This window comes from Macrobrachium nipponense, chromosome 32 (genome assembly GCF_015104395.2).
Source record: "Macrobrachium nipponense isolate FS-2020 chromosome 32, ASM1510439v2, whole genome shotgun sequence".
NCBI classification, from domain to species: domain Eukaryota; kingdom Metazoa; phylum Arthropoda; class Malacostraca; order Decapoda; family Palaemonidae; genus Macrobrachium; species Macrobrachium nipponense.
Genome location: NC_061094.1, coordinates 32878368 through 32889884, shown reverse-complemented (window position 1 = coordinate 32889884; position 11517 = coordinate 32878368). Strand labels below are relative to the sequence as shown.

General features: G+C 35.3%; 2 protein-coding genes across 3 annotated transcripts in view; one reads left to right on the top strand and one right to left on the bottom strand.

Moving 5' to 3' along the window:
• LOC135207325 (stromal membrane-associated protein 1-like) overlaps positions 1–11517 on the bottom strand; it is a 116478-nt gene that overhangs the window by 26911 nt on the left and 78050 nt on the right. The gene's annotated exons all lie outside the window — the stretch shown is intronic.
• Positions 1003–11462, top strand: LOC135207323 (MRG/MORF4L-binding protein-like; the record flags this gene model as incomplete). Its single annotated transcript, XM_064239022.1, is given in 3 exon segments — positions 1003–1174; positions 1624–1686; positions 5698–11462. Coding segments are annotated over 3 exon segments (294 nt in total), but the record flags the coding sequence as incomplete, so codon positions are not given.

Genomic DNA, 11517 nt, shown 5'->3' with positions numbered 1-11517 from the left:
AGCAGTCGCAGTATTTCCAATGCTGGGATGATGTCTTATAAATTTGATGTCAACAGCACTTCATGTTGGAGAAAGGTAATGATGAAAAGCCACCCAAAATGCTCACACCCTTTGCAAGCAGGAAGGCAGCATATGCTAGTACCCTTTTCCAAGAACACTAGGTACTTTAAAGACAGACTTCATATTGGGGTAGCCCCTTGATGCTTGAAGTATGCAGTCAGACAATTTTCCAAAGATTTGCAGGACAAAAGCTGTAGTCAAGTATAGTTTTATTTTAATGATAAAAAATGGTAAGAACTCAAACTTGTGCGAGAATCATTTCATGATTCCAGTAGCTGGTTGACTGGAACTACATGTAGACTAATACTTATACTCATTAAACAACCTAACAGAGAACCAGTATTAGATTCTAATTCCCAACAGAAGGAATGAAAGTTTAGTTCTGTCAGCAAGTGTGATTCTTTTAAAAATGATTGATGCTGTTGCAATGACTGACCAGTGACCAGGAAACTGGTAGTAACTAGCTATTCTTATTAGATGCTCTGTTATTTTTTTGCATTGCAATACCTGAGAATACATTTTGTAGAACTTATTTTCGTTCACACAACTCTGGAGATTAACTTAAAGTGAATCAGTTTGACAACACTGAGGAATAGATTTTGTTACTGCAGTATCAGATATACCCAGCTCACTCTTGAGGATACTTTGTTGAGGCTGTGGTTCAATGACTGTCTACAGCTGCTTATTTCTAATACGTATATGTGTTCAAACTAGAAAGTTTATTATTTAAACACAAACTCCTTAGGTGTGTTGAAACCATTAAGTCTCCTAATCTTCAAAATCAGATTCTCTCAATGGTACTGATACCAGAGTCTGAGCTATGGTACGGGTGACACTGTATTGTTGTCACTGTTTATTAAAAAAAAATTGTTCTTTGTCTGCACTTGAAAATTTTATCTGTTGGTTTCCCATGTACAAATAGTTAATAAAGCCTTAATACAGGATGAGAGTGACAGACTTCCATTCCCCAACGATGAGAATGACTTCAGCCTTCCTGATGGAGAATTCTCAGATTTGCTTGACGAAAGGAGTAAGCCAGACCTTAAAGACGATGAGAAGGAAAGCCGTGGTCGTGGGAGACCCCCCAAAAAAGAAAAAGAGAGGAGTGATGAAGGTATGTTTCAGGAAAATTATTGTTGAATAGACTGTATCTGTAGTAGGTTTTAATGATTGCTTAACAGTTATTCTCTTCCTATAATTCCTTGTTATATATGCAGTGCTTAACAATATGCTATAGATTTAAAATTGTCATATGCTCCTTAAACCACTTATTGAAGTTTCTAATAGATGCTGGCTAGATTCCTTGAAGGCCATAACTATGTATTTAAGTAACTATTTTACTAATTAATGAATAGTCTGTCCCTACTTCTTGCATATACTGTAACTACAATTCCCAAGAAATATAAAAGTAAATTGGTGAAAAAGGACTGGAGATAAGCATTAGTAGTTCCAACATTGCTAATTGGCCCTTCACTTTAATTTGTTATTCTTTGCCAAATCAGTTTTTATTAGTGTTACATACTCTGCTGAATCAACATTTAATGTTGTTCTTTGCCAAATCAGGCTCTCGACCAGACAGAATCCGCGATATCAGAGATGATGACGATGAAACTCCCAGAAGACCAGGTAAGAGAGGCCGCGATTCCAAACCCTCCTCCCCTGCTCACACTCCGTCAAATAAAAGGCGAAGGAATTGATCTTCGTGTCATACCACTTCCTCTGATTCTTCAGATGATGAGTGGAAGCAAACAGAAATGACATGAATTTTTGGGCACATACTTTTAAAGATATATGCTGGATTAGGAGAAACAAATGCTCCAAAAATGCATAGAAATTTGGCTGTATGCTGGCGAAATGTTCTGGTGAATTGGAAATGGGGAACAGCATTCTTTTCTTTCAAGATTTGAAATAGAAAATAAAGTAAGAAATACATCCCAGTTATTTATACAGTAAATATTAAGGCATTGCTGTTGTAAATGTGTTACTTATTAGTATTTTTTACATCCTGTTGTATGAACATATCATTAGGATTTTCATGAGGAGTAATAGCCACATTTTATGCCTACTCCATGAAGCCAGTGATGTATCCAAAAATCACCATTTTAGACAAGGAATGCCATGGGAATGAATATTTTAGTTACGTACGTAGTAGCTTTTAAGTTCAGTCTATTGTTACCAAAAAAATTTTATTTTTTAATCCGACATTGATATTTTATTCAGCTTGAAGAGACAGTGCCCTTGTATTTTCCATTGAAGGGGAAAGTATGAAGAAGAGAAATGTGATTTATATTTCAGCAGCAGCAAATCAGTAGCCAGTAAGTTTACTTGAGTATGATCATTGTAACTACATAGCTGTTAAACACTTGAAAACTTGCAGACACCCCACTCAAGTTCAGCAGTTCCTGTGGTACATGAAACTGAAAAGCCAGTGAATGATTAAAAAAAAAGTTAATCATAAAATGGGCTGATTCTTGACAAGGCTGGTTTGCTTGGTTTACTCTTAATTATGGGTAAACCGGTGGAGCTGAAGGAAGTTGAAGTTGAAAAGACAGGTGGTAAAAGAGCAGAGGGAAGAGAAAGGAAGGGACATATGTGGGAAGGGGGCATTTTGGTAAAACACAAATATTTGCAAAAAAGAGGTAGGATACACCAAATAAAAACACCCTTTTAAAGATGAGAGAGAGAAAAAAATTCTACACCTTTCATTTCTATTAACCTCCCTGAGTGCTCTAAAATACAATTGGTCCCAATTAATTCACACACACACACACACATATTATAGCACATTTCAGTAAAAAATGAAGTTTATTGGAGAAAAACTTCACAAAAATCCTTTCAAGTTAGACACAAGAGGGAGGAGAGTGGATGAATTTTCACTACTGCTGTCATTCCATACTTTTGTGAAATTGCTTCCCAAACGCCCTGTAAGTGCATGACACACTAAAACAGAGCTCATAACAGGGGCAAGATTGCCTCTGATGCTTCACTCATGAATTTCATTGTCCAACTTATCTAGCGAATATCATCGAAACAGAAACACTGACAGTAGAGACCTGTGCATGAAACCGGTGATGCCCAGTGCTGTGAATGGTTGATGGTCTGCAGGCATGATGCAGGGGGAAATACATACCATAGTCACTGTTACCATTACTTGCTCAGAGGAGGTGGTTAAACAGCACGTACTTATCAGGATTACCAGTGTCAATGGTGCCAGTAGCTGCCCATGTTCATACAGTACCAATCGGGACTCATAATTTGAAGTCATTCATTGTCTGAAATTGCCATTTTGTTATTGAGTATTATTTTTTCTTGTTATTTGGTGTCTTTCTGTATAAACTGGCATGTTGGATTACTTATAGAGGGTTCCCTTTGCTAATAGTGATTATAATGATCTTTGACTTCTATAATTATGTATTTTTTAGGTTTGAGCACAATTTATTGTGTTTAGTTTTAAAACAATGGAGAAGACATTTTCCATGAAACAAGGATGTTAGTGGTGGTCAGAATGTAAAGATTGCTTTCCTTAAGTGCGTAAACCCAAACAAAAGTATGACAAGAGATAACACTTAGATATAGTATACTGTAAATATCCACCTATGTTTCTACTTAATAGGAAAATGCCATGAGCTGTATTTTAAAAAAATCTTTAAAAAAGGTTTGTATTGGAATTACCTTTTTCCCAGATCGATCTTTTATTTGCAAGCTATGTAAAGTGTTTGGTAGGAAAGCCAGATTAAATTATGGTGCGCAGTAACTTTTAGTGAAGTCAACCCTGGTGACATTTTCTAAAATTTTATTTATTTATTTATTTTTTTAGGATATTGGCTCTTAGGCACCTTCATTAAATGGATTCTAATTCATTTCTATTTCATTGAGGGACATTGTTCTGTTTTCATAAATCCCAATCATTTTGCTGTGAAGGGTGCTGTTGCTTATTTCGCTCAGTTGATCTGAGTGTAGCAAGTAGCTTTAGGTTTTGTTATTTTATGTTGTTATGAGAGGGAAATATCACCTTCTGTGTAACTAGTGAATATTAAAGTTTTTTTTATATATATATAATTTTTTCATGTAAGCCTGTCAATCATATGGAGCCCTCTTACCATTCTACAATGTATCTTATGCATGAATTCTTGCGTCTTGTACCGGAACCAGAATAGCTAACAGCAGGTGTTCATCCAGTATACCTTTGATTGATTGGTAACTAATCACTTCATTGACATGAAGTTCCAACACATAAAAATGTTGCTCTAAACCTATTAATTGCAGAAGCCTGGAGGTGTAGATGAAAGAATTTTACATACAATTCTGTGATTAGAGATATTTACTAAGTTCTTTTCATTACACCAAATATTAAATTCTGTTCCACTTCCTCGAGCAGGATTGATGGTTTAGGTTAGTTGGAATGTGAGATGACTTTAGTGACCTCATACTGTTCCACTTTGCAATAAACAATATCACATGCAGAAAAAACTGGAGCAGTCTTATTTTGTAAAGATTAGCTAGAAAAAGAATTACCACATTGAACCATCTACCAAACTAGAAAGTTCTGAAGTTTAATCTTTGATACACACTTGAACTGAAATGTACATATTGCATACAGAAAAGCCAAAAGAAGTAAACCTGATAAGGTAGATATCACATACAACTTGGGAAACTGACATATCAGTGCTGAAGTTACAATGTCCAGCAACTGTCCCCTCTATTCTGGACCATGGCAGTCAAATATATGGCTCAGTATCAGACTTTACATGAAAAACCTTAGATCCAATTCCCAATGAACTGTGAATCTGCACTGGAGTATATCTGCCTTGTCAGGCAGTTGTTTTACAGGTAATATTGTATCACAGCTTCATGAACTGATGATAAGCAGTCAGGTATATCAAGTTGACATCAAATGTATAACAGCTCTGTTAACTCTTCAAGTTTCATTACTTCACTAACAAGTCAAAGGACCAGTCATACATTTACAATGTGTGTTTCATCCATGTACTTCAATGATAGAATGCTTATTGCTCATTTGTGAGTTCATATTAATGGAAGGATTTACTATGGTCAATGACTGTGATGACTGTGTGACAAATTCATGGCATGGTTTTCCTTCTGGTAGGTGTTGAAGGATAACAGTAAGTTAAACTAAAGTTATCTGTACATGTAATCAGTACTGAACACTTGAATTGGTTATTTTCTTCATGTTATATCTACCGATGTATGCTGGAGGTTTTTGCTGTATGATGCACTGTGTTATGTGCTCTTGCCACAAATTACTGCAGAATGTAACCTATCCATGATTAAGTTTAAGTGAAAGGATAAATTATTGTTGGGCACGCAAATAATGAAGAGGATAGTCACTGGTCACCAGTGGGTCAAAGGTACACGTGTGAACAGTCATTATTAGCTCTTTTACTTCTTAAATTGAAAAGATATAGAATTCTGTCTAGAGACATTTGGACTAAGAATGAGTGCTGTTTATGATTGATGGGTTTTGGTTGGAGGTGAGAGAATTGGATTTTCATCATCTTCCTCTTCATTTCCACCAGTCATTTTGTGCTTATGCATTATGGTTAGTTTGTCTGTTATATTCATTTTTCATCAGCCATTGAGATGTTCTTACAAAGTATATTTTTTTCTGTTTTACAGTAAGTTGTCATGCAGCTACAAGATATATTATAGTACTGATGGAAATTTGTCATAAGTAGAGGTCTTTTTTGACCACTGTTCCTTGGAGTGCTTGGTCCTCTTGGAAAGAGAACATCTGTTCAAAGTGTAATCCCTGTCAGCAATGTCCTTGTTATGTATGTTCTGGGCATTCAAATCTGGATGGCTGTATCAGTGTACACGTGTTGTACTCGTGCTTGTCATTTATGTATGTCGTTGTGGTCTTCCTGTATGGTATTAAATGTAAAAGCAAGAGTGGTAATATTTGTAGTGTGTAGTTGTACAATGAATTGTAAAATTACAGAGGGAATGAATTCTAAAGTAAATCATGAAAAGAGGAACAAATGGTGAATTGTAAAATTACAGAGGGAATGAATTCTAAAGTAAATCATGAAAAAGGGAACAAATGGCAAATGCAGTGAGTGCTATTTGGTTGAATCATTTGACTGTTAGAGTGATCCTCATAATTACTGAATGAATTATAGAACACTTGAAGTGGTCAATGTCGATGTAAAGAAATTAAAAAGAAAAAAAAATGTGAAGTGAGGAAAGAGATAAGGAAAACTAGCGACGATTTAAAAGCAAAGCAAATTGAAAGGAAATATTTTTTAACCAGCCACAAAACATTTCAACACTTCAAGGCTCATACCAGTCTCCATGGTTTTAAAGGAATGGCAGGATTGCAGTGTGGGTGCAACATTTGCATGTGAGTTTTGTGAATATTAAAAAAAAATAAACAGTGAATGTGGAATCAACTTCAGTAAATCTGTAATATGAGTAAAACAAATCTCTCTGAAAATGTCACTTAGAACTTGTATCAGTAAGGAAAGAAAAATCATTATCTAGACAATACTGTTGGAAATTTTAAACTTGACCCACTTACAGGGAAGTTTGTTGAGGACTACGCAACCTTCTAGAACATTGCTGCAGTCTCACTCCCTGTTGTTGATGGTTAGTAACCTAGAATAAAGATGAGGATTTCTCTTTCCCTTTTGGCTTGAAAATGGAGTGCTTTTCAAGAAAATACCATGCTTTAAGAATTCTACATATCTAAGACATGGCATGTGGCAGTAGTTGAAAAAATGAATGCTTAATGGAGGTGTCTTTAGCATGCAATGATATATGAAGTATTTGCACAAAATAGGTCGTTGGGCAGGTTCAGAAGCTGTAGATGACGTACTTTGAAGCTGGAACTATATCTGGAAGAAGAAGAAATAATGAAATTTTACAAGCATTAGTTCAAGCATTTGTGAATGAATGAGTTATTATTAGTATTAGCTGGTCTTTGTTAATAAACTACACTGTAATAGTGAAATCAGAAGAATAAGCGAGTGAAAAAGAAGAATGCAAAGAACTGAAAGATAAAGTAAGGAAATAGAAAAGATTTGTTACCAAATTGTTTGGTTTGATTAAAAATGTGCTGCTACTATTTTAGTCTATGGGTCTGAATTTTGATTTGTTCATCAAGATGAATCTGCTGTACACAATGCCATTGTTTTTTGTGGCTCTTGTGATTATGAAATGGAACTGAATCTGACTTTATTTGATTAATGCTTCAAGATGAAAGAGAAGTTTGGACTTGAGGGGTCTACCCATTTCCCATCCCAAACTTGCTATGAATGCAGACAAGGAATATTTGCTCCACACTTTGCTGCCATTACTTATTTAATCACTGTAATTTAATTTTAATATCTTCAATTTTATTTTAGGTTGGTTAAACTGTAGTTATATAGTCAAAGTACATATAAGGTATGAACGAATATGTGAAACTGTACTGGGTATGTAGTGTTGGATCTAAATGGAATGTGGGATCCGAACCTGTTCATAGGTAGAGGTGTTCTCAATTCCTATAGCATATTCCTACTTGTTTCTTGCTTTGAAGGTGATTCATAGATAAAACCATTCTTTTCAGTGTAGATATTGGACAGTTGTGTCAAGAATTAGCTTTTTTTTTTTATTCATGACTGTTATATTTATTAATTTTGATTGTCATGGATTTGTGTATGTTTTATTGTTATGTATATTATGTTAAATAGTCTACTTAACACCACAGTTCATACTGGGATAATTTAGTTTTCTTGTGAAGGCTGCAGCTGGGAATTGCAACTTGCTTAGGAAATTTTTAGTTGACTGTACGTAAATTTGGATGTGGTAGTACTAACTACTAAATTATTTACTTTAGTTATAAAAATATTTTAATCAAACCGCTGAGCTGCTTTTTTTTTATAATGATATTGAGTTAAGGTATTGTCCTTTGGGATGTGATGCATTTTCTAGCCAAGCGCTTGATCCAAATGCCCTGCTTGCAAGTGTCTTTGTGTGTTTTGTGGCTTGCAGTGCAAGCTGTGCTGTGTGTAAACCCTGTACTACCTCCAGTACCATAATGTTGGAAGTTTTGAGGCTCCTGGTTCTACGCAATACTGTAGTGCTTCTTTTTATCCTTTTACCAGGGATGAATTTGCTATAAAGAATAAATATGTATATTTGAGTTCCCTGAATAGTCAAAGAACTCACAAGACCAGCCTTAGCTTTGTTAGTAGAGAAAATGACTGATTGTATTTCTTATGGTAATATTTTTTCTGGTATTGCATAGTTGTGCAGAGTAATACTGAAAGGCAGCATCCTGAGGAAGCTACTGTGGCCGAAAGCATGTTGATAGTCAGTCTCTTTCCCTCCTTGTGAAAGTAAATTTGAGTTTCCTTACTAGACAATACTATTACCCCCACAAATATCTTTCCTTCAGTTTCTTTTGAAGAGAAGGAAGATAAGCTTCCCACTGCAAAGCAGTTTAAATTGAAATAAACTGCCCTTCTGTTATTAAAAGGTGCAAAATTTGTTACCCCAGTGCCTATAGCCTAGCATACACTGATAGAATTGTTCAAGGTTTTTACTTGTTTTCACATATCCTGCATTTAAACTCCCTCAGAACTGTCAAGTAAGGTATTTCATTTGTGATCAGTTTATTTTTGGGCTTTATGCAAATTATATATTGCTGACCAGCTGCTAGTTTTGTAAGAGAAAGCTAGAGAATGAGCAAAGTATTGCCCTTGCCTAGGCTAGGCCAGTATGAAAAAAGTTCTATTTATTATGACTCATAATTTTCATTCTTTTGAAAAAAGCCAAAAGGCAGTACGTACATATATGTAACTAGTAAGCCTCCACAGAATCAAATGCCCACATGAAAAAAAAAAGGTTTGATAGCTGCAGAAGTCTTGCTTTGTTAATTCTAACCCATGATGACCTGGCAGTGGCAGCTTCAGATAGTAGCACAAATCTTTATGCCAGCTGTGCAGATCATAAGTGAAAGGAGTCAGTCCTCCCCAGCAATCCCATGAATGGAAAGAAAAGTTGAACCATGTCACAATTTATGATTTCCACGAAAGGACAAACGAACCTAGCCAATGTACAGTACTACAATAGGCAGGAATATATAGAAAGTGGGAAGATGATTACCACAGCTGGTATGGGAGGAAGAAAATGAAAATGCCCGGGATGAAAGTCTCAAGAGATGAAGGATCAGGGAGAGCTGTGGTGTTGGTGAACAGAGGTGAAGGTGAGGCATGATAGACAATTATTATTATGCACACTATGATCAGTATGTAATGCTTGATGGAATGAAATATAGAATTTAGGCCAAAGGCCAAGCACTGGGACCTATGAGGTCATTCAGTGCTGAAACGGATTGGTAGTTGAAAGGTGTAACAAGAGGAAAACCTTTTAGTTGTACTATAAAACAAATGTTAAGAGGTTGGATAGCAAGATGGAAGAAAGAGAATATGAACAAAGTCACAGTAAAAGAAATGAAAGGGGGTTGCAGCTAGGGACCGATAGAATGCTGCAGTGAACCTTAAGTAGTGCCTACAGTGCACTGCATGAGGTGAACTGACAGCACTAAACCCCCCTACGGGGTGTAATGCTTGATGGAGTCAGTAAAAGAAAAAAAGGGAGGGATATAAAAGTGAACTACAACCTCCTAGAGAGGTGTTTTGTTGATACTTATGGTCTGCAAGATTACTGGTGGCAGTGTGGAATTTATGATGATGTGTACAAGGATGTTCTTATTCATTTTTATTTTTTTTTATGAAGAATAAGCCTAGTCATTCTAGCCTCTGGTTTAAACCCAGTACTAATCTCAGGTGTTACATGCTCATAGCTCCATCCTTTGAGGATTGTCATCTGCCACTGCCACTCTTTGAAGAGCAAAAGCCTCAGCATTAGGAAACAGTTCAGTCCTAACTATAGTATTTCTGCATTCCCCAATAATATCCATAGGTATTGTGCTTAATACATGATAATTTTTGCCTTGCATATGTGCAGTTGTTGTCTTGGCCTACTGTTCTAGTTATCAAATAGCCAGTCTTATTCTGCCATTATTGAAAATACAGTTTGTAGGTTTCAGGTATTTTAGAAGTGCCATAAAAGCATCTAAGAATTTGTGGTAGTGTTTTTGACACTAAGAACATGGTTAAACTGTCCCTATAAACAATACTATGAATTTAGGGTATGTTTCTCTTATTGTTTTGGAGTAGTATGTTCTTCCAGAGTTCTGTATTGTGAGAATTTGATTCATGTTAATAAGGAGAGCCTTCTTATTTTATGTTTAGTTTGACCAAAATTGACATTTATAGAAGTACCTCTTTTCAGTAATGATGTAACTGTGATTGCTGAAGGGTCGTTTCTTTAACTAGGATGCTTATTTCAAAATTATTTTCAACAAACATCAGTTTAGAAGTACCTCTTTTCAGTAATGATGTAACTGTGATTGCTGAAGGGTCGTTTCTTTAACTAGGATGCTTATTTCAAAATTATTTTCAACAAACATCAGTTAGACATGCTGCCTTTCTTAGAGAAAGTGAAGTGCATAGCAAACTTACATGTACATGAGGCACATTGTGGGAAGAAGACAAATTAGAGTTTACAATGTATACTCTGATGAATGGGCAGGGGAAAATTGGTTCGGTATACTTTATCTTTGTAGTAATTTACTGTACTGTATATACATGTAGTGAAATTGTTAACAAGTTCATTCAGTGTTGCACATTTGTTTGCAAGTGGTCGAGACAACCATTTTTTTTCATAAAATTTCCAAGAATATTGCTACTTTAATGTAATTTTAGGTTTTTGTGTAAATTCAGGTATATAAGCAGCGTAAAGCTTCTGTAAATACTATGCTCTTCTACCATGTATGCATGTGGAAGTAAGTGTCGTGCAGATTTCTGATATCTGTATTGGCTACTTTCATATTCACTATATATGCATATTGAAGGTGCTTCATGGAAGACTAAACTCCATTACAGAAATTGTAATTTTTTTCTTTTGCATGAAGTAGTATAGTTTTTTCTTTGATGACTTATTTACTTTTCTTGAAAATGTTAAATTGTCAGGATGAAGAGACTGGCAACCAGTAGGTATCGGATTCTGTGAATGGGACAGGAACATACCTTTGAGTTTTGAATAACTGACACATACATGTTGTTGAGGTAGGTCAAGATTTGCTTGTTGTTGAAGTGGATCTTTGGCCGTTTTGAGTTATGATACATTTCAAACATTTTAATAATTTCGAATTGTTGGATGTCTTAATATTTGTAATAGGTACTGCTCTAATTTTTTAAAATCTAGACTTACAATCTGAGATTCCAGGAAGAAGCATCTTTCATCTGTTTATAGATTTGTGTTTTATACGTATACCATTTTGGCGAGTGTACATAAAAATTTGTATATGGATGTAAATAAAATGTACAATTTTATATCCACTTCAATTTCCATTATTTTATGATACAGGTCATATTTTCTGAAGTGTAA